At 33.1% G+C, this 23837-nt stretch overlaps 2 protein-coding genes and 1 non-coding gene across 4 annotated transcripts; all 3 read right to left on the bottom strand.

Moving 5' to 3' along the window:
• Positions 1–8027: 8027 nt before the first annotated feature.
• On the bottom strand, positions 8028–8247 carry LOC145615894 (small nucleolar RNA U3). Its single transcript, XR_014107469.1, has one exon. It is a non-coding gene; the product is annotated as a small nucleolar RNA U3 (small nucleolar RNA).
• An 810-nt stretch (positions 8248–9057) lies between these two features.
• Positions 9058–12251, bottom strand: LOC145615354 (glutathione S-transferase-like). The gene is made up of 2 exons (XM_081670424.1): positions 11920–12251; positions 9058–9716 (listed from the first exon to the last, which is right to left on the bottom strand). Exons 1-2 carry the CDS (start codon positions 12122–12124, stop codon positions 9250–9252), a joined length of 672 nt encoding a protein of 223 aa, XP_081526550.1. The 5' UTR covers positions 12125–12251; the 3' UTR covers positions 9058–9249.
• A 5102-nt stretch (positions 12252–17353) lies between these two features.
• On the bottom strand, positions 17354–22198 carry LOC145613121 (mechanosensitive ion channel protein 8-like). 2 transcript variants are annotated; one of them, XM_081668179.1, is made up of 6 exons: positions 22066–22198; positions 20022–21726; positions 19384–19507; positions 18889–19182; positions 18572–18774; positions 17354–17952 (listed from the first exon to the last, which is right to left on the bottom strand). In XM_081668179.1, the coding sequence occupies exons 2-6, from the start codon at positions 21533–21535 to the stop codon at positions 17664–17666; spliced, it is 2424 nt and encodes an 807-aa protein (XP_081524305.1). In that variant the 5' UTR covers positions 21536–21726; positions 22066–22198; the 3' UTR covers positions 17354–17663. The 2 variants fall into 2 exon arrangements, with proteins under 2 accessions (XP_081524305.1, XP_081524304.1); XM_081668178.1 differs by having other exon boundaries at positions 20022–22105.
• Between the last annotated feature and the right edge of the window lie 1639 nt (positions 22199–23837).

Raw genomic sequence — 23837 nt, 5'->3', positions numbered from 1 at the left:
ACTATGTTGTGCTCTGTCTTCAGTTTATAAATATGCAATTAGTATTCTGTTTAACAATGTGGGACTTCATACTTTTCAGCCAATAACTATACATTATGTTGGAGCAAAGTCCAATTCTCCAAATTGCAGCTTCAATTTTCACTGGAGACAATATACCAACACTGCAGTCTCTAAGACCTGCAGTATTACAAAAACTTAAGCTCACATTTTTATCAAACACTTGCGTTTCTAAAACAGCCAAATCCACGAGCATGTAGGTTCTCGCCAATCTCATCTTGTCTCACCGTTCCTGCCAAAGTGCCAATCCTCTGCATTCCTTCATATGACACTCCATGCGCGAAAGCTCTTTTGAAGACACAACAAACTGTTGCCAGTTTCATATGGCAACAGGAGGCACTTGTTTAGCCAGCCATTACACAGCTTACTGACTAGCTTTGTAAAAACGCGTAACAAAGATGGTAGCATACGCCTGTGTCAACCTTCACTCAAGCACGGTTATATGAGAAAATGTCTTAGACATTTCAAGGAGCGATTGGTCAGTCATATGACTACCAAAGGAAGTCAACAATCAAATATCACCATTCACCAACCTCTAATTTATGAAAGAAAAGAAAGAAGATTCATGACATAAAACGTATACATCAATTATATGCATCAAAAGAGTATCAAGGTAATTTTCACGACGAATGTAATCTTAGAATTGCTACTTTGAAGGATCTATAAAGACGTGCTTTTTTGGGAAACTCGGTGAATGAATATGTCAGATAATATAAACTCCTTAATTAGAGTGATTTCCATTGATCAATATTTATATGTTACAATCAGAAACCTAATCATATTAGGTAACTATAAGATATGTACAGATATCAAAGATAATCTTATACAAAATATATCCTAAACACCTAGGATGAAAATATTCTAGGGATATTCTCTATCACACCCCCGCAGTTGGAGCGGGAGAAAAATCGAATGCTCAGACTGGATCTGAATCTTGCATCGAACAGTAAAGGATATTATGGTAACCCACGATCAAAAGAGAAGTAGCCAAATAGTGTCGATGATGACGAGGAGAAGCAATAGCCACAATCTACGCATAAGAGAAAAGAATGTTGCTGGGCCAAGTAGAGATTGAAGGGCCGCGTACCGGCGCACGGGTTGCGAGTTTAGGCCATATTGCAAATCCAGAGAAAAGGAGAAGATCGTACCACCGTCGAAAGAGAGAGCACTAATGCTGCGGGAAATCACAATTGAATAAAAGCAAATAAAATTGCTCGGGAATATACTAAATTCCCACCACTAAACCACTTGGAAACATCTACCTCTTAATAAAAATGACCACACGAAGAGATAAATCCCACCAAAACTAATACAAAGTAGTGGGTGCATTTAGAGAATGACAAAGCCCACAGTATATATGCATTAGTAAGAAAATTAAAATTAATTGAAAAGGTCAAAATTTATTGGCAATTTGAGCAAAATTAATCTAACAACTCCCCTCTCTTTATATTGTACGTGAACATGACTCCAAACAGGAAAGATAGCCAGTGTTTAAATACCTCCGCTTGGAAGGGTGGCTTGGAGTGTGACGACAATAAATTAGGAAGTGGAGGAAGATTATGCCTTTGCAGCTAGCGCTGCCAATAACGTCAAGATGGAAAAAAAAAAAATTTAAAAAATGAAGGGTGGTTCATCTTGTGGGTCTAGTTCATCTCACACTAGTGATACCTATGCAAGATTGCAACTCACTCACAGAATAGGTTAAAGAAGGAGGACTATGAGTGAGGTAGGTGGTGTATTAAGTGGAGAGCCAAGAGATAGAGGTGGTGCACAAAGCTCCCGTGTGGTGGGAAGTTGGAGCACAAGAAGGGTTTCCCGTGATGGTAAACCATCGTACCCCATACTTAAATTGCGGAAGTGAAAAACAATGTGTTTTGTGTAATTGTTTGTGAATCCCACCGGCAGGGGAAGAGAAAATTTTAGATCTAAACAATCCCAAGATCTAACCTAAGCTGTGATACCATGTCAAATAATATAAACTCTTTAATTAGAGTGATTTCCATTGATCAATATTTATATGTTATAATCAGAAACCTAATCATATTAGGTAACTATAAGATATGTACAGATATCAAAGATAATCTTATACAAAATATATCCTAAACACCTAGGATGAGAATATTCTAGGGATATTCTCTATCAGAATATTTGACGAAATTACCACAACATTTCGTTTTTTTATTTTTTCCTAAAGTCGATAAACAAATGGTATCAGACTATCAGGAGCAATGCTAACCTGTATTCACATGCAAAAATTCCTTAAGTAGTCTATCAGCTCCCTTCCAAAGTAGATTGCTGCAAAATTAGCGGAAGTTAATTGTACAAGACATACTCATATCACACACCATATAAATGAGAAACTACTGATTAAGGATTAACAATAACAGTAAATCATGATCAGCATTAAGCGTTGCTGAACGAACTTACACTAATTCCAAATCCAAGTTGAACCTGACACCATTTCGATAGTTCTATATAAGCACCTATTTAATTATTTATGGCTAGACTCTAGTCTAGGCATCTTACCCTACACCCCTTTCCTCAAATACTCACTTTCACTACATAAACGCACTATCCCCCTCCCCACCATATATATACAAAAAAAAAAAAAAAAAAAAAAAATCAAACCATCATTCTCATTTCACTTTCTCTCTCCTTACCCATTTTCTGCATTTTCTCTCTCTACACCCATTTTTCGCATTTTTAAATCCGAATATTTCTACGAATTTGTGACAAATTATCAAAAAAATTGTTCAATTACTACCAAATCAAGGTCGAAATTCAAAGGAGCAAGTGATTTTGTTCATATTTAGTTCGAAAAAGAGTATAAACACTAGTTTTAATAAATTTTTGTTGCAATAGTGTTACAGGAATAATATCAAAGTGTAAAACATGGAAAAAAGAGTATTAACTATTGTTTTTTAATAATTTTTACTAATTTTCATTTAAATATTAGCAAGCTTAATAAATACATTTTGATTTTTAGGTATGAAGTTTTTTTTTTTTTTTTTTTTTGCAGTACAAAGGAAACAGTTTCAGAGAAGAATATCAAAGAATCTGGAGAAAAGTAAGCACTAATTAAATTAGTTCGTAGTGGTTTTTTTTTTTTAATGAATGTTCATTTTCATTTTGATAAATGTTCATTTATATATTAGTATACAGTCATTCATATGTTAATAAATGATTAATATAATTGTTCATTTACATATTACTACATAGTCATTGTATTAATATTCATTCTTTTTCATAGTTTGGAGTGGAAAATTATTTTGATGAGTGTTCATTTGTATTTTGACAGATGTATGTTCAATCACATAAAAGTATATGATTTTTCACATATATTAGTATACGATTATTAGAATATTGATAAATATTTATATTTTGGTCATCCTCTTCAAATATTTCATGCTCGGTTCAATTTTGAGTTTCAATATATGTCTTTTTCATATGGATGTATGGTAAATCACATATTGATAGCTTCAAGAGTTATTCACGTATATATTTCATGTTCATTGATTGATATCTTTCATAGGCATTTTTAAACCAATGCATGTTCATTTATATATTAATAGATGTTCATTTTCATATTGAATTATGCAAAAATGTTCATTATTTATTAATAGTTGTTCATTTTCATATTAATGGATGATCATTTATACACTAATATATGTTCATTTATATATTAATATATGTTCATTTCCGTATTGATCATTTCAATTGTTATACTATTCATATTCATATGAAAATTGGTTCATTTCAACACTTATTCTTGCTCAAATCTAACAAAAAATTCATTTATTTTTGTCTATTAGTTTAACAAAGAATCGTGGATATAGTGAGCTACACCACACAATAGCAATGAAAAAAAAGGAAGACGACAAAAATAAGGAAAGCAAGAAGGCATGGATTCGCACTACACGGACCAATAACACGAGCTTGAATTTTTCGATTTTGGATCGAGAATTCATTGTGTATAATAATATGCATGTGTGGAATTGTGTTGTATATTTATATATTCAATATTTTAATTTTTGGGGACATACAATTTCTATTTGACGACTTATATAATGTTCATATTAGGGAAACAACATATACATACATATATATATATATATATATATATATATATATATATATATATATATATATATATATATATATATATATATATATATATATATATAGGTTCATATTTTTTGACGACTTATATAATGTTCATATTAGGGAAACAACATGTTCATAAATAAAAAAACTAAATATTCATAAGAACTTGTATTTGTGGTTGAGCATTTACAATTGTTGACTTTGAACCATCATTCACTAACTATATTAGAATATACATGTTCATAATCACACCTGAACGATCAATAGAAAACTGTACAAAAGCTAAACATTCAGTTCTTGTATCAAGTCTCTCATAGGACCTAATATTTCTACATTTATTATCTTTATAATCCTCATCAAAACAAATAAATCTTTTCATAGAAAATGAGTCATCCCTTCGCCTCTTACTCCTCCAAACTCTAATTCAAAAACCTTTCATAAAAGTATACTCATTATACATTTCATAAGCATCATCTTCGGAAGGAAATTGTTTCCCCCAAAAATCAAACTGATTTGCTTCTTGAAAAATAATAGCATCCTCTTTTCCACTGCAATAAATAAACATGTAACAGATGAACACATATAGTAGCATTTTTGGTCAATTACAATAATGCATTTGATCACTTACAGTTAAATTACTATATGTAAAAATATAAATGATCATCTATATAGTTACATAACTGAATATTATTTATGAAATTACAAAACATTGATAATCATTAAAAGTCACATGTACAACTTATAATTCCATAAACACAAATATATATATATAAATGAACATTTATAATTGCATAATTGAACATTATTACAACAAAACAAAATAACAAATGTTAAGATTTTTTTTTTTAGGGAACAAATGTTAAAATACGTTCACTAGTTAGGGAACAAATAATTTTTACTAATTTTCGTTTAAAATCTAGTAATCTGAACAAGTAGCTTTTGATTTTTGGGTATGAACTATGAAGTATTCTCTTTTTTTGGGGAGGGGGGCAGTTGAAGGAAATATTTTCAGAGAAGAACATCAAAGAATCTGGAGAAAAGTAAGCATTAATTGAATTAGTTCGTAGCGTTTCTTTTTTACTGAATGTTCATTTCCGTTTCAATAAATGTTCATTTATATACTAGTATACAATCATTCACATGTTAATAGATGATTAATATAAATATATTGCTACATTTATATATTGCAACATAGTCATTGTATTAATGTTCATTCTTTTTCATAGTTTGGAGTGGAAAATTATTACTACATAGTCATTGTATATATAAATGTTCATTCTTTTTCATAGTTTGGAGTGGAAAGTTATATGAGATGAATATTCATTTGTATTTTGGTAGATGTTCAATCGCATAAAAGTATATGGTTTTCACATATTAATATACGATTACTAGAGTTTTGATAAATATTTATATTTTGGTCATCTTCTTCAAATATTTCATGCTCGGTTAAATTTTGAGTTTCAACATATGTCTTTTTTTTCAGATGGATGTATGATAAATCACATATTGATAGCTTCAAGTGTTATTTACGTATATATTTCATGTTCATTGATTGATATCTTTCATAGGCATTTTTAAACTAATGCATGTTCATTTATATATTAATAGATGTACATTTTCATATTCAATTATGTAAATATGGTCATTATTGTATTAATAGTTGTTCATTCCATATTAATAGATGATCAATTCTACAAATATATATGTTCATTTATATATTAATATATGTTCATTTCCATATCGATCATTTCAATTGTTATATTTTCATATTCATATGAAAATTAGTTCATTTCAACACTTATTCTTGCTCAAATCTAACTAAAAAAATCTTGTTTTTGTCTATTAGTTAAACAAAGAATCGTGGATATTTAGCAAGGAAGAAAAAGGAAGATCAGACGACAAAAATAAGGAAATCAAGAATGAATGGATTCGCGCAACATCAATATGTGTAGAATTGAATTGTATATTTAATATTCAATAGTTTAATTTTTGGTGATATACAATTTCTATTTGATTTTAATAAGAAGGATATAAACTTTTTGTTTCCCAAAGTATTATTACAAATCACATCGTTCAAAAGCAAACATTTAAATAGTATATATATAATACTAATATTTTTTTGACGACTTTGAACCATCATTCACTAACTATATTAGAATATGTTCATAAACACACCTTAACGATCAATAGGAAACTGTACAAAAGTTAAACATTCAGTTCTTGTATCAAGTCACTCATAGGAAATAATATTTCTACACTTATTATCTTTATAACCCCTTATTAGAACAAATAAATCCTTTCATAAAAAATGAGCCATCCTTTCGCCTTTTACTCCTCCTAACTCTGATCCCAAACCTTTCATAAAAGCATACTCATTATACATTTCATAAGCATCATCTATCGAAGGAAATTGTTTCCTCCAAAAATCAAAGTGACTTGCTTCTTAAAAAATAACAGCATCCTCTATTCCCACTGCAATAATTAAACATGTAATAAATGAACAAATACAGTAGTAATAATGGTCAATTACAATAATGCATTTGATCAATTACAGTAAAATTACCATATGTAAAAATATATATGATTATCTATAGTTACATAACTGAACATTATTAATGAAACTACAAAACAGTGATAATCATTAAAAGTTGCACGTACAACTTATAATTCCATAAACACAAGTGTATATATAAATGAACATTTATAATTGCATAATTGAACATTATTACAACAAAACAGAATAACAAAGTGTTAAATTATTTTTTTGGAGGGAATAAATATTAAAATATGTTCACTAGTTAAAATTTACATGAGCATCTTTAAAAGAATGAAAATCATTCAAATTTACATGTACAACATATATTTTCGTATACGACTACAATAAACCTATAGTTTACTACAGAAACATACATTAAACATAAATGAACATTTACTATTACACAAGTGATCATTTTTTTTACTAAAATTATTTTTAAACGATACACCAATGTGATAAAAATAATCGATTTGGCAAAACAATAACAACTATAGATGTTCATATAAGACGCACAAAACTGGAAAAGCAACAATCAAATAATAAGATTACAATCATAATTACAAAATAAAAACAATTACACAAATAAGAATCAAATTAGAAGAATAATACAACCAAAATTTTGAATCAACTACTAATAACAAAAACCAATACCAAAACCAGAGCATTATAATCAAAATTAAAACCAGTAGAACAAAAACTATGAAATCAAAACATTATAATCGTACAATCACAATCACGATCAAAAACAATTAAGCTAGAATCACAGTCACGATCAAACACAATTGAGCTAGAAATATCATGGAAGAAGAGAGAGAAAAATTGGGGGAAAAATAAAAAATGCAGGAGAGAGAAAATGAAATCAGTAAAATAAGAGAGAAATAAAATGGAAATTAGGTTAAGAAAATCATTATATAGTTGCTTGAATAGAAAGTTAACAAAAATGAAAAATGAAGAAAGAAAAAAAAAAAAAAAACAAAAATGGCAGAACAGTGCAATATAAAACGACGTAGTATCATGGGGGTGTAGGAAAAGCTGACTAGCCTAGAGTCTAGGCAAAAATTTGTACCAAGTCCACCGTACATTGCCATTGTTGTAAACCCTATCATTCTTGTGAATCATAAAGCCCACAAGAATACACAATAGCAATAAAGATATGAGTTTGGATACTAACTAGACCGTCCCTACTATATATTTAAAATAAAAAAATAAAAAAAAAAAATGGTAGGATATAGCTTTTATCCCAGACTTCCAGTATCGCAATGAAGTACATTCAGCAATTTCCGAGCGAATATACATACTTTGCTAGCCAAAAAGGGAATCAAAAAGTTGAAGTCTGTCAGACAACCGTGTGACCATCCCAAGCCGCTCACAATGGAACCCAGGAACGATCCTCTACTGCACCAGTGAACCCGTAGATTAAATAGTAGCTGTTAATCACGCTCTAGCCACACCGTCATTATTCATCCACCAGACTTGGTTTTCTGTCTCCTTAGAACTCAAGAATACAGAGGTACAATCCTATAGAACAGATCCTGCTCAAGTAAGGTCGTACCATGTTATGGTCTCTCTTCATTTTATATATATGCAATTAATATTGTTTCTGACTAATGTGGGACTTCATACTTTTCAGCCAATAACCATACAACTTGTTGCCTATACAGAGGCACAGTACAACTCTCCAAATTACAGCCTCAATTTGCTCTGGAGCCAATGTACCAAGACGGCAAGACCAACACTTCAGTCACTAAGAGCTGCAGCATTACAGAAAAGCAATATCTCGTTCTTATCAAACATTTACCTACTTGGGTGACTAAAACAGCCAAATCCTCATGCTGTAGGTTCTCGCCATCTCATCCTGTCTCATAATTAATGCCAAGTCGCGCAGATCCACTGCATTCCTGCATATGATCCTGCAACTTTTCTCCAATGCCCCAAGGAAGTACTTTGATCCCGAGTCCCGACATCCGTGAAAGTCATTTCATGTAGTAGAAAAAATTTAGAGAGAACAACAAACTGTTGCCTGGTTTTTAGGACAACAATAGGCACTTGTTTTGCCAGCCACTATGCAACTTAGTGCACTAGCTTTAAAATGCATAATGAGAACAAGAAGTCAGCCTATGGGTGTGTAGCAATCAAATTACTCAAGCCCGGTTGTATGATAAGAGAATGTCTTACACATTTGAACAAGTGAATGATCAGTTCTTAGATGACCACCAAAGGAAGCCAACAATCAAATATCTCCAATCTCTTTTTATAAAAGAGAAGAAAGAAGATTTCATGACTTAAAGTGTACATCAATGCATGCATCAGGAATGTATCAAGTCAGTCTAGAACGACAGCTGTAATCTTAGAACGGTTACTTTGCACCATATAAGTGAGAAACTATTGATTAAGGATTAACAGAGCAGCTTTAAACAATCCATGAACTGCTTCAGATAATCAGCAATCCTTTTTATTCAAATAAAAATCTGCCTTCTAAGATATAAAAGGTACTAAATCAAAGTACAACCAACATAGTTTCAGAGAACCATAAAGACGTCAAGGATTTCTGTTTAACTTTTAAGAAAGGAAGAGCTTTGCATTTCAACAACCTTCTTCCATGACTCCCTGCCTGAAATCTCCTCCCACCACCTACCCACATTATCTCTCGACATGAACAGCTCCTTCACGTCAGTACCATTCACCAAATAATGTGTGTTAGGCAAGTGAGAGAGATCGGCCAAGGTAAAATCATCACCAGCCAAGTAACGGCTCTCCCCCAGCCTACTATCATAGACATCAAGCACTTTGGCCAGCTTTTCTTTGCTCTGTTTGATCAACCCTTCATCTTGCTTGATGTTCATGCGAGGAGCAAACGCCAGCTGAAACACCAGGGTACCTGATGGAGGATTGAAGCTCTGGCTCTCTGCCTCTATCCACTGTTCTATTGACGCTTTCTCCAATGGATTTATTCCATACAGTTTTACATTTCCTTGGCTTGCATATTTCTCTGATATGTAACGACATATTGCTCTTGACTCTGCAAGGAGTTATATGCACACAAATATAAGATATGAAGTACATTATTTCAAAGAAGGTGCAACCCTGCTAGGTAAAATAATATACAACGTACAATTTAAGGATGAGAATAGTGAAGGACAAGGGAATCAGAAGGCATTCTTGAAGTTGATGCAAGAGCTATGCCTGAAAGATAATTAAGTCATACATTAAATTGGACTAACTAACTTTAAAACCATCCTCCTTATGTAGTCTACGAAATCTGAATCTCACATTACCCTAGCATATGCTCAAAATTATAATCCCTCAAGACCGGACTTGAGAATTTTTTTTAGCATTTTGGTCCTAAGAGATGAGAGTATGACAGAATTTATAGTTTGATCCTTTATTCAAGGTATAGAAAGTGCTAAGTCATCAAATAATAGAAGGGCCAGGTTTTTTGGGAATCCCAATTGTTCTATGTGCACAAACAATTCAAGGTGATGTGCTCTAACTGAATATTGCAGATGCTTGTGAGTTATGACATAGAATACCAACCGACTAGACATTTCTAGTTGAAATAATCAAAGACATGACACACGTTCTACAGTAAGAGCCATTCCTGAAAGAAGGCAATCGGATTGACCTGATAGCCAGAAACTGATGCAAGAGTGAACTTAAACATTTCAGAAGATAGCTGCAGTTGTTGTGAGAGTGCAAATGAAATTTCATGCTTATCTCTTTCCATACACTTACAATGTCCACAATCATCTCAAAACTTCTGAAAATGAGCATCCATCTTCAAGCAAATAATACTTCCTAAGTGCAAACAAGAAACTCATATGACTGAAAGTCACTAAACACAAGAGTACAAGGCAATGCTGTGTTTTGGAAAATCTTGTCATTCTATATAATGCAAGAGATAATACAGGCTGGAACTTCCCAAAACAAGAAATTAACACCCCCAACGGCTTAACCTGTAAGCAGTATAGCAGCATTTGAAAGGGAAAGTCACAAAGAAAATTTGAGAAACCTCTAACTTGAGTCTTGTTCAATAACAAATCAAAAGTTATATTTCACTTAATTCAGACACATTATAGTCAGGAATCGTGACAATTTCCTACAACAATGGAGTAAGTAACGCTGCATCCATTGCACACCCTTGGTTACAGACTTATTTTTTTGTTACTGAGAAAAGGGTGATAAACTGATAACTGATTAAGTCATTAAGAAGCATACAACAAATGACATATATGAGAAGCAAATTCTGATATTAGACTACTAGTTATGTCAAAAGCCTGATAAGAGGTATCAAAATTTTACTTCAAATCATTATGAAATACATTGATATAACTAGTAATATTGAAAGCCTGATAACTGCTACTGCAAGCCAAATTGTAGGCTATCAAATTTTAACCATTGTTTCACAAGTATATGCAAGTCTGATACAAGTTTTAAGGCTTAACAATGCCCAAGCTTTTCATATCAGGTAATGTCTATACAACAAGTACACGCAATGTTTGTGTCATAAGAACTTACGAAGTATATGTTTATGGAAATCTAATTCCTAGTAAAGTCTTAACTTTTTTATTTACATTATAAGACCAGAGTTACTAACAACACAACATATAAAAAGCAAAGTGTACAGAAAATAACCCTCTATAATCCTAAATTAGTACATTTTCCCTTTGTTGAAGACTTATTGTTACTTCCCCTAGTTTTTGTTGGTTTAAATTATATCATCTAACATAGTAAGAGAGCCAAATAATCCTCCATAAATTAATCTTTGTTCTATCCTGTCTTATCAAAGCTATGAATCAAACTTGGAATACCCAATTTCAACTTATAACTAATTGGCCTTAAATCACAAGAATTCTACAAGCAAAGCAATCAACTCCATATATTTAGAAATACATTATGACACCCGATAGTCCAATTACTCAAAAGCTTTGTAATTTTCTATACCATGAAATTGAAATCAGGGATTTCCCTTTATCCATTTTATACACCCACCGACCACAGTAGTCAAAACAGGAAAAACTTTTAGAGACGAGCATAGCGGAGTACCATTTTCAACATAATTTATACCAAATTACCAATATGTAAATTAATCCAAAACCCCATATCCCTTATTTTCAGTTGTATAATAGAAGAACAGACATGTGAATCACATTATTTTATTTTATATTTTTTACATGCAACACAAATGATACTATAATTAGACAAATAGATTGAAATAAGATTACCAAAAAGGGTAATGTGATCATCCTGGAAAGCAGGAACTTGACCAAAAGGCTGAATTTTGAGGTAATCAGGAGATTTGTGTTCTCCTTTAGCCATGTTGACATTGATGAGTTCATACTGAACTTGTTTTTCCAGAAGACATGCCAACACCCTCGACACCGCCGTTGACAGCGGTGGTCCGTACACTTTTACCGGCGTTGTTGTCATTTTTTGTTTCAGGGTCTACAATTTGAAGGCAGTCTATAGTGGAAATTGTGCTAAAATGGCTTGTGATTTATGTGTTCCGTACACTTTATCTAGTTTTTGGACAATTTGTGATCTATGTGTTACTCGTATGACACTATGACTTATCCTTTTCTTGTTGATATCATTCTTTCGTGTGACACGTTTTGAACCATTTTTTATTTTATTTTATTCTTTGTTTGTAAACACCATTTACCCTTTATCTACCCTGAATTTGGAGCTTTTTCCCGTCAAAAAAAAAAAAAAAAAAAAAAAAAATTCAAATTCGGGTAGCTTGGTTCCAGTCTATAGACAATTAATAATGCCTTCCCAACAAAAGTCTGATGATAAAAGTGTTCTATCAGTAACCTGGATGTCCTTGTTCTAATGTATAACTTTGGTAAAAAAATCAAGTTACTTTATTCACATTATAAATATTATGATAATTATTGTTCTAATTTATTTATTTTTTTTGTAAATTATTGTGTAGAACTAACTAAAGATTTTAATTAAGAGGGTATTATATATTACTAACCTTGATGTCTTTGTTAAATTAAGAGCCGATGTTATGAAACTAAGTAATTTTGTTTATATAAAGAAACTATAACTCTCTCTTTTGTGCAAATTATTGTAAGAATTTTCAAAGATTGTAATAATTCATAATAAAATTCTGTTAAATCGAATCTAATCTCGTTTCATTCTTGGTACATATCATATAATTGTAATAATTTTGATTCATATATTTTTCATATTTATATTAAAATATTTTTCATGTCTCTTTGTACATTTTAAAATTTAAATTAGAGATGACAATTGTGTTGTGTTGCGTTCCTGTTCGAAATTAAACGGGTTGGGAAGCCTCGGCACTAACCTGACCTATATAATGAACGTGTCGAAAATTCTAAACACAAACCCGCTTTTTTCGTGTCCGGTTCATGTCATGTTATATGAAAAAATATTGGCATCATTCAATAAATTTATCAAATTTCCATGATTTATTAGGATTTTTTTCTTAGTCAGGTTAAATCGTGTTAATAAATATAGTATAGTTTTATTTTGTTTATGATATATTTAATAAAATATATTTTTACTTTTTTGATTTAAAATACTAAAATTAAAGTGCATGACACAGGCCCTAGTGGGTTACATCAAGTCACGGGCCCTAGTACTATATTTGAAACCATTGAGGCCTTGATGAAAACCTAAGATTTAAATTGTTTATCAAATCTAGATGATGAAAATGGTTTATCAAATCCAGATATAGAAGTGGGTAGAATGTATTTTAAAAATTCCCCAAAAGATTCAAAATAGTAAGACTTTGTTCTCTTCACCTTTAAAAATTAATATTAAGTAAAAATAATTTTAGTTCAGTAAAATTAAGTTCAGTTCAGTATAATTCAGTTTTCTTAGAGAAGAATTATAACAGAAAATCGGTAAAAATAATTTCAGTTCAGCAAAAAATAATTTCAATTCAGTAAAATTAATTTAAGTTGTGAACGAATAAGTCAACTAGTCTTTAGACATCTTGATTTGGTTGTCGAAAAAAAAAGAAAAAAAAAAAAAAAAGAAAGAAAAAAAACCTTCCTCGTAAAAGCCCACTTCGTTAATCACCTAACTGATGAGCAACACAAATTGCATGTCCAGCCCAATTCACTTGCTGAAACGTTGAGCAAATTGGACATATTGCTAAGTCATTTTGTTAGCTCCAGACTGCAGAGGCAAAATATACTTGTGTGAGAAAATTTGGAGAACAATTTCACATATTTACAATGTGGGACAAAGATAATATCCCACCTCCCACTAAGCTTCCCTTTCTTGAGTTCCCAACTTCCCACCAACCTTAAGCTGCCTATGACGCTCCCATATCGGAAGTTGAGGAGAACAAAACTTTATTTTTTCTTGTTTTCCATTTTTAGTTCTAAAAAACATACTAAACGATGCCAAACAAACTATAGGATATCCAATCTAGTGTTTTCTATTTTGGACTTTAAAACTTATTACTTTGTTTTATCTTTCAAAAAAAAATTACTTCGTATTAAACAAATGCTTAGAAAAAAAAAAAAAACTGATACTTTTGTAGTTTTGTTATCTTTTTGATCTTCCTCTTTTTCTTCAAGAATTATTAAAGGTAAGCTTAAGCCTATAGAAACACAAAACATTCTCACAAAGGCGAAGACATGTATTGTTGTACCCATTAAGGGCAATAACGCAGAATTACTAAAATCCCAGAATACTATAAAAACTAATATAAAAAAAGCATATCAAGCCGCAATTTACGGTACAAATAGTGCAAATGGAAGAAACAAAAGGCCTAATATAATTGTACGAGTAGAAACAAGAGTCTACTAAAATTCAAAAAGATTCAACAGTTGCACATGTATGATGTATTCCTAGTTGATAGCAGGATCTGAGTCATGTACTCATCAATTCAGCTGGTAACATTCGACAATTATTGCCTCAAATCTCAATAATGTATTACACAACCATTCTCTAGATACGCCTCTGTTAGAAATAATATCTTAACATATAATAAACCTAAATATATTATTCTCCTAATAAGATCAATACGGAAAATATATCACACATATATTTTCTGATATTATCTCTAACAATGGTTTATTATATGTTAAGATATTATTTAAGTATATCTTTTAGGAAGATTGTTTCCTATCTTATGTTCTTAGGTTTTGTATAAATACTCAACCTATTGATGAATAATAAACAAGCAATACAAAAGCCATTATATTCTATTTCTCTCTAATTTGTCATGATATCAAGAGCAAGTTAAATCTTGGGGCCATTCACAAAAATTTCCCCCCTGCCGGTGGGTTAGAAAATTAAACTCACCGGCGGGATTCATAAATTTTACCCAAAAATTCTGCTGTGCAATTTTTTTTTCTTTTTTGTGAGTTCATTCGAGCATGATTTTGCTCCTTTGGATATTTTGCTCCTTTGGATATGAGTTTGGTTTTACTCTAAAAAACCAATAAGAGATTTGAGTGTGGTTTACTCTGAAAGACCAATAAGAAATTTGAGTGTGGTTTACTCTGAAAAACCAATAAGAGATTTGAGTGTGGTTTACTCTAAAAGACCAATAAGAGATTTGAGTGTGGTTTACTCTGAAAAACCAATATTTGATTGGAGCTCGGTTTTGCTCTGGAAAAACCAAAAATTGTTATATTTGCAGGTTCGAAAAGAATGACGTTCCTGTTTGATTGATGACAGATGAGTTCGAAAAGATGAACGTTCTCATCATTGAAGAAGAAAAAAAATTGAAGGCGACATCACAAGAGTGTGCATCTGGCTTCAACAATTTGAAGAATTTCCAATCGCAACGTTCGTGCTACTGCCGTTACGATTGCGGGAGGGTGTTAGAGATAATATCAGAAAATATATGTGTGATATATTTTCCGTATTGATCTTATTAGGAGAATAATATATTTAGGTTTATTATATGTTAAGATATTATTTAAGTATATCTTTTAGGAAGATTGTTTCCTATCTTATGTTCTTAGGTTTTGTATAAATACTCAACCTATTGATGAATAATAAACAAGCAATACAAAAGCCATTATATTCTATTTCTCTCTAATTTGCAACTTGCAATATGAATAAATGATAGTATCAAACAATAATTCGTTTACAAAATAACAGTATATGATAAATTGTTTAAAATTTTGCGCTCTTCGCTTTATTACTGGAGTAAAATAAAATTATTATAACCGAACTAAACTCAAGGTGAAAGAGACAGGGCCTAAGACGAGGAATGTTTATGGTTAGTGCTGTCAAATTTCAAACCGAAACCGTTTAACTGCCCGAAACCGACCGACCCAAATGAGAACCGAACAGATTAAAAACCGATTTTTTTGAAACCGAAAACCGACCCGAACCGTATTTTAGTAAACCCGAAACCGAATCGACCCGAATAATGTTAAACTGTATAAAAACCGAACCCGTTAACAAACCGAACCAAATATAAACCGAACTGAAAGAAAACCGAACCGAAAAAGAACCGAACCGTATCTAACCCGAAACCAGTTCCAACCCGAAACCGTTTAAATTGGCAAAAAAAACCGCTTACACCGAACTGTTAGCAAACTGCTACCCGTTTGCACCGAACCATTTAAAAACCGAACTGATTGTAAACCGAACTGGTTATAAACCGAACCGTTTATGAACCAAACCGCTTCTAAATCGAACCGTTTACAAACTTTTTTATATAATTACATGGATTTTTTTTGACGGGAATATAATTAAATCGAACCGTTTACAAACTTTTTTTTTGACGGGAATATAACTAGTAAGATCAGTATGACTAAACTTGAAACAGAACATAATATGTATTTATAAAACCAATGAGAATTTGTTTATAATATGATGCCTAAATATGAAATGATTCGCGACTTTATATAAAACTTGTGAATGCAAAAGGTTAGCAAGTACTATCAAATTTCAAACCAAAACCATTTAACTGCCCGAATCCAAACAACTCGATAAACAATTTATTTTTTGAAACCGAAAACCGACCCGAACCGTAATTTAGTAAACTTGAAATGGAACCGATATGAATAACGTTAAAGTGGTTAAACCATCGAAGAAACGAACTAGTTATAAACTGAACCGAAAAAGAACTGAACCAGTTAAAAACTGAACCGAAAAAGAACCGAACCAGTTATAAACTGAACCAAAAAAGAACCAAACTGTTTCTAACCCGAAACTGTTTCCAACCCGAAACTGTTTGAACCGGGATAAAAACCGTTTACACCGCACCGTTAACAAACCGCAACCCGTCTGCACCGAACCGTTTACTACCCGGACTGTTTACAACCCGAACCGAATTAAAACCGCTTAAGAATAAACTGAAACCGAATCGAACCGATAACTATTTAAACCGAACCAAAACCGACCCGTGAGACAATTAAACCGATTCCAAACCGACCCGATTAAATATCGAACCGATTTTAAACCGAACCGAAACCGAACTGTCAAACCGTTTTGACAGTACTATTTATGGTTGTTAAAAAGTTAAAGTGCAAAAACATAGTACGAAAAACTTACCTCATTTCTCTTCCATATTATTCCTCAACTTCCTTTAATAAAGACCCAATATGAAACTTAAGTACATCAAATAAAGTAAACAATTTTCTTTTATAAAAAACTTGATAGGCTTGTCTAACTCTTTTATCTTTTGCTCTGGTTTGTTGTTGCAGAATATAATTTAGAGGATACTCATATTATATATAACCAGAACTAACATTGGTCCATATCGAACATATAAAAGTACATAATAGTATAATACTAATCGGGTTATCAAAACCTAATAAAGATGATAATATACATTAAGATTCGCAACTCTGGCCAGTTCTTACAGGGAAAACTGGCGCCACAGGAAAGGCAAGGAGTTAAAAAATCTCCTCAACCTTTCCCATGATTCCGCCTAGTGTCGCTAGCAATGTAGCATAATAGCATGTCAACCAAAGGCACTGACAGAGCTGCTCTCCACAGATGTGTTCTATAAAACTCATCATCTTGCACAAATAGCCCAGTTAGATGGAACCCTATCGGATACCACAGGTGGTAAGTTTCTGACATTGACGTCCATGGGCAACATACGGTACTCAATGTCGAGATCTTTAAAGATCTTGACCATTTCCTCAACAAGAAGGGATCTCCTCACCCATCTCTCTCCCATGTCTTGATGGTTCATCCTATGTGATACCCAAAGTGAAAACTTTATCTTGTTCATGTCATCTACATCCCTCATTACTATCATTGGCGCTGGGTACCAGTGATCTGATTTGTTGTCAATGTACCTGAAGCAGATAAACAAACCAGTTATTAAAAAGGCTGTAGCACTAATTCTACGTCATTTAGAGACGCATTAAACCCAAAATGTCCTTTTCGCAATTGATTAGCAAGACATTGCATTTGTAAGCAAAAACTCATCATCAACAAGAGCCTTCGTTAGGACTTATTGATGACCATCCAATACATTCTTGAAAACGACATACTTGATATATTCTTATAGATGACTACAAATTTATTGAGCATTTTCTATTCGTTAACTAATGCACAGGAATATAATCCTAATTGTTTTAAAATAGTGCTTATGTAACATATTCTTATTCCATAAGGTTTGGATTAAATAGGAACATTTGGACCCTACAACTCTACAAGCCAAATGCAGAATTTGGCCTATGCGCAATAAGATGTGGTAGACATGCCAAAGGACCCCCCCTCTCCCCACAACACACACAGAGAAAGGCTGAAAGTGATACAGAATGAGAACCATCACACAAGTTGCTATTGTATTTTCTTTGGGTGGGACGGAAAGAATTAAGATATACGGAAAGATATTTATGATATGCCATATGCCAATCAGAAAAAATGCTCAAAATACAACAAAGATAACAAAAGCAATTCACAGCTCACCTTGTTATTCTTTCCTTCATCAAAGATAACTTTTCCCCTGGAGTTGAGACGTGGACGCAGAAATCAATGAAGTCTCCCATGTCTGGACTTCGGTAGTAGTTACTGATAGGCTTGGTTGCTAGCACACTGTTTGGATAAATGATTTTATGGTTGTCGAATTTCAAAAACACGGTAGTCAATATATTCATCTCCTCCACAATCATCTGTGGATAAAAAATGCAATCAAGAATTAGTAAGCATTATATCTGATGCATAATAGATAATACCCCTGAGGCCCTGACATTTGAAATTTCTAATTAAGGTAACTGAAATATTACCTGGACTCCGTCAATTTCACAACGGTCACCTACATCGAAAGGATGCATAACAAACAAAAAGATGATTGCTTCGAATGTTGTCTTGCAGGTGTTACCAAACATGAAGGCAAGCACAACAACTTGGGAGCTCACAAAGACCAGAAAGTGAGTAACAGGAACACCTAGGATCAGAAGCCAGATAATTATAACAGCAATACCAACGATAATATTCACCAGATGGTGAAGCTTGTTCACGGCTGTCTTTGTGTCATTGAGGGACAATGCAAGAGCCCTCCTTTCTCGGAACACATTAACCTGGTGAAGTATAATATAGTAAGATGATTTGCAAAAGAAAACAAGGAGACGGTGAGAGGGATGTTAAGAGGGAATGGAACAAGAAATATAGCTCATTTTTTCAATATGAGCTACAATTTGACAAAATGTACTACTTAGCCAATGATTCATAGCAACTAAATGAAGGTTACAACAAAATAAGAGATGGATGGGTTCACTTACCACCCAGTTTTTAAGTGCCCGTTTGCTGATCCCTTTACCATCAAGAGCTCCTTCAAACATATTTATTGTCCTGTGTGCTTCATCTTCTCTCAAAAAGCGCATCAAGTCCGCCAATTGTATATGTCTTCAGCACATAAATACCAAACAAGGACACATATTACTAAGAAGCACACCATGACATGAGGACTATGATGGCAAACAGGAAACTCAAGGAAAGAATAAAAGGATGTTAGCAGAAGAGACTTTTACAAAAGAGACAAGGAACTACAAGCATAACCATACGCCCTCTAATTTCTAATAAATCGAACAGATTGGCTAGTTTCTAAGCTTAGTTTACTATATACCAATATAGTGGAGACTATATATTTGTAATAGGAAACGGCATAAACAAGGAACACAACAGCATATGCATTCTAATAAGTTGAAAAGGGAAACTTCCTATGATGAATGGGGATATCTAAACATTACACAGTTTACAATCAGATATGGAGTCAATGATATCCTAGAACACCACAATTAAGCTCAAAGTTCATAGTTTGCAAAGCCAATGAAATGTACCTTCAACAAGTTGTGAATGAGTCATAATGTAAGGTTTCAGGAAAATCAGAAACTAATAGGGCAAGGATAAAAAGTCTTACTTTGAACCTGGTGGAGCTACATTAGTGAATACTCTCTTGGCAGCAGCTTTTGCTTCCTTCTCACTACGAATATGCAATGCCGAGTCATCCTCCTCCATATTTGGATCAAGCTGCTCATCAAGAGTGGACAGAGCCCCCTTACGAACAATATTCATCAACCTCTTCATATTCCAAGCAGATACATTCTTCTGATTCCATCGGTGCAAGTGATCAATACTAATCCCGTCATCCTTTTCTTCCTCTTCCCTCCTAGAGTTTGACGGTGCCCTAGGACTCTTCCCAATCACAGAACTCCTAGGACTCTTCCCAATACGAGGACTCCTCTGCAAGGCACTTGCACTCGACCTTCCACTCCCTGCTGGCGGTTTACCTTCATTAGGCAAACAACTCGCTCTAAGATCAGGAGGAATATAAACCCCAGCATTCTGAAGCTTATTAACCTCCGAAACAACCCTCTCCTCCTCTTCCTGAATACGCTGAATCTCAAGGTAAGGCGGTCCAGACAAGGTCTCAATCACATACTGATTAAACAACGCGTCCTGAATCCTATCGAAGAAGGCGGTAACATGGAAATTCATAGCCAAGACCTTAAGCAACAAAGTCTTAATCAACCACATCAATGTAGCCACCATAAAACAGATCAAAATCTTTGTAACATAAGGCAAAACCTGACTCCTAGTCTCCTTCTCAACCTTCTTATCCAAAATCAAAATCCAAGCAAGTAAAACCCACCCTAACCACAAAAACTTCTGCACAGAACTCCTCAATCCATAAACAAAATACAAAACCCGCTTTCGAAGCAAGAAATTACGCTCAATGAAGAAGACAACAAGATGAATCAACCACCCAGAAACCAAACCACCACAAATTAACACTAACCCCATAACAAACCACTTCCATAATTGCATATCCCAAATAGTAATTACCCTAAAACGTTTAATGACAAGACTACATATTAAAGCAGCAACAATTAACACTAAACTAACCCATTGCAAAACAGTAAAGAAACTCAACTTCCCTTTCTTATATTCCTCAGGTAAATCCTCACCAAATGGATCATCTTCTTCAATTTCTTCACTCTTTCCAATAAACCCAGAACGATTTAATCTCCCAGATCTTTTATCATCTTCAGGTGGGTCCATTAATCTGGACTTAGTCTTCATCCTCATTAACCCAGGCTTCTTCTGTTGAAACGATGCGTTTGACCCACTACACTGAACCACCTGATCTCCGTCATCTCGTCCACTAACCCCCGCCATAGCCTGGCTATGATTCCGCCCACCATCATCACTCACCCTCCTCTGAACCAGCTCACTCTCCTTAAACGACACCGTATGATGATGCGTTCGAGGCGTAATCCTCCCGTAATCATTCGGACTCTCATTCACCGGCGATAAAACTTGGTTCTCCAAATCCACCTCCCCCTTCGGAAAATCAAACTCCCCCGATGAAGAATCATCCTCATCATCGTTGTTGTTGTGAGGAACAAAATCATTATTAAAAGGTTTTTTCATTGTCGAAGCTTTCTGCTGCTGCTGCTGAGCAGCAAACGCGTCGTTCTGGAAATCATAGCTGGACCCACGAACAATAGGCGGACAAAGTCCGGAACCAGCAGCCGCATTGGGTGGCGGAGATTTGGTGGGTTCGACGGCGGGAGCAATGGTAACAGCAGCAGAAGAAGCAGCCGAAGAAGTGGAAGCTGAAACTGCAGGTTCAATTTTAACAGAGAAATCAGAGTTGAAAGAAGTATTCATTGGGTCGTTTCTACTTTGAAGTAACCCAAGTTTTTCTTCTTCTTCAACAATGTTTTTCTTCTTCTTAGTATTATTATTATTATTACTTGTAATACTATTACTATGTTTAGCACTATTATTTGGAGAATTTGAAGAAGAAGGTGAAGAAGAAGAGTTTTTAGGAGGGGATTTTCTTAAAGGACTACTCCCTTTAAAAACTTCCATTTTTTCAATTTTTTTTTTTAATGGAAAGATTCAAAATAATCGAGTTTTTATTACAATATGAAAGGGAATAAATTGGGGACGAACACCTGTAGTTTATGGTAAGTTGAAAGTTGTACTAATGTTGTAATTTAAACTTAAAATTATGAATGAGCTGGAGTTGAGTAGTACTATTGTTGTTGTTTTAGTAGAAGTAGTAGCAAAGGTGAGGAGAGAGAAAATAAAGAAAGAAAAGAGGAGAGAGAATGAAGAAAAGATGCGTATAATTTTGACAATTCAGAGAAGGTCTTATTGAAGAGGATTTTATGGTTGTCTGTGTGTTTACCTACTCTTGCGGGATTTACTACGACTCTTTTATTGAAAACAATTCTTACAATAAATATAGGAAGGATGGCGGTATTAACGTTTAAGTTAAGGTTATTTATTCTAGTGTTTTGAGAAGGACAAGAAGTAAAATTGGTATTGTATGTTCTAGTAAACCCTAGGATCATGGGTGGTTGATAATTTGATATGGTAATTGAAATAATATCGGTTTTGTTTTGGTAAGTGAATTATTATAGGTTTTTTTTTTTTATATGGTAAGTTTTATGCACTTTTAAACTGTATAATACATTAATACATACTCGTAGATCAGTAATACGGAGTAGCTTACATAAGAGTTTGGTTGATGCCTTTTTATTTGGCTAATTAATAAGATTTCACAAATTCTTATATGTGGTTGGCCACACGCTCATACGGTGTGGTCAAGTGGATAGCCGCCATGAGAGTTATTTCGTTAGTGTTATCGGGTTATTCGGTCAGTGTTACACAGGTTACTTCGTTAGTATTACATAGGTTACTCAGCCAGTGAGTAGTCACATGGTGTGACCAGCCATACCCAAAACACACTGATCAAATTTCCTTGTCAAAAATATAAATTCATGAATTAATTTTGTATTAAAAATACAATCATCAACTAGTCATATCAAACAAATTTATAAATATGAAGTATATAATAATCAAACAAGCAATATAAACTAGTAGGAAACAAAAAAATCAAGGAAACCCGAGAGAGGAACCAAAACAATTTAGGGAATAAAATAAAGTAAAAGTAAAACAAAGTTTAAAAACAATTAAAATGAAAAAACAAAACAAATGAATCCGTACATCACTATATATCGATCTTTGGATGTAGGTAGAATGTAGCATTACACATAAACCTATATAGTATACCTACTAATTTATCTAATAACAAGTGACAAACTTATAACTTTTAACAATGCATGCTAACGCATTTTACTAATTGATCATAGTGGGTTTCATTCAAGCCTAGCTATCATAGTGACCCTTAAGAAAAGTCATTCTATCTATCCTTTGGTGCATAGCTCTATAAAGTCATTGGTCTTTTCTCGATGCCAGGGCCGGCTATGGGCCTGTGCAAAGAGACCCATAGCATAGGGCCCCGAAATTGGGAGGGCCCCCAATTGAAAAAAGCCATTGTTACTAATATAAGAAAAATAAATGTGCAATATGTTATGTAAGTGCAATTTGCTTTGTTGGTAGCAGTTTAATACGTAAGACATTTAGTCTTGGGTTATTGTGCCAGGGTTCGAGCCCCCATGTCTATTTTTTTTTTTTTTTTTTTTTATATAATTTTATTTTACATTTAAAAACTTTCTGCCATTCTCTTTTTTTTTTTTTTTTCCAGCCTCTATTTTACTTTTACTTTTAATTTTCTTTTTCTTTTTATTCTTTTTTGTTTGTTCAATCACTAGTCTAGGGAATTAAAAGGCCAGATCAGTTTTGCTAATTTTTTTTTAATGTAATAAGCAAACTAATCAAACTTTATATTTTAGGTTAATTAATTGATAAACATATTTAT

This window comes from Chenopodium album, chromosome 25 (assembly GCF_948465745.1).
Source record: "Chenopodium album chromosome 25, dcCheAlbu1.1, whole genome shotgun sequence".
Taxonomy (NCBI): domain Eukaryota; kingdom Viridiplantae; phylum Streptophyta; class Magnoliopsida; order Caryophyllales; family Amaranthaceae; genus Chenopodium; species Chenopodium album.
The sequence above is the reverse complement of the archived record's forward strand: the minus strand, read 5'-3'. Positions and strand labels throughout refer to the sequence as shown.

Bases quoted from the DNA above. Each gene is read 5' to 3' on its own strand.
- LOC145615354 (XM_081670424.1), bottom strand. From the start codon at position 12,124: ATGACAACAACGCCGGTAAAAGTGTACGGACCACCGCTGTCAACGGCG. The intron at 9,717-11,919 runs GTAATCTTATTT...AACTCCTTGCAG, and splicing joins TGATCACATTACCCTTTTTG to AGTCAAGAGCAATATGTCGT.
- LOC145613121 (XM_081668178.1), bottom strand. From the start codon at position 21,979: ATGGAAGTTTTTAAAGGGAGTAGTCCTTTAAGAAAATCCCCTCCTAAA. The intron at 19,183-19,383 runs GTAAGTGAACCC...ATACTTCACCAG, and splicing joins GGGCACTTAAAAACTGGGTG to GTTAATGTGTTCCGAGAAAG. The intron at 18,775-18,888 runs GTAATATTTCAG...TTTTATCCACAG, and splicing joins GTGAAATTGACGGAGTCCAG to ATGATTGTGGAGGAGATGAA.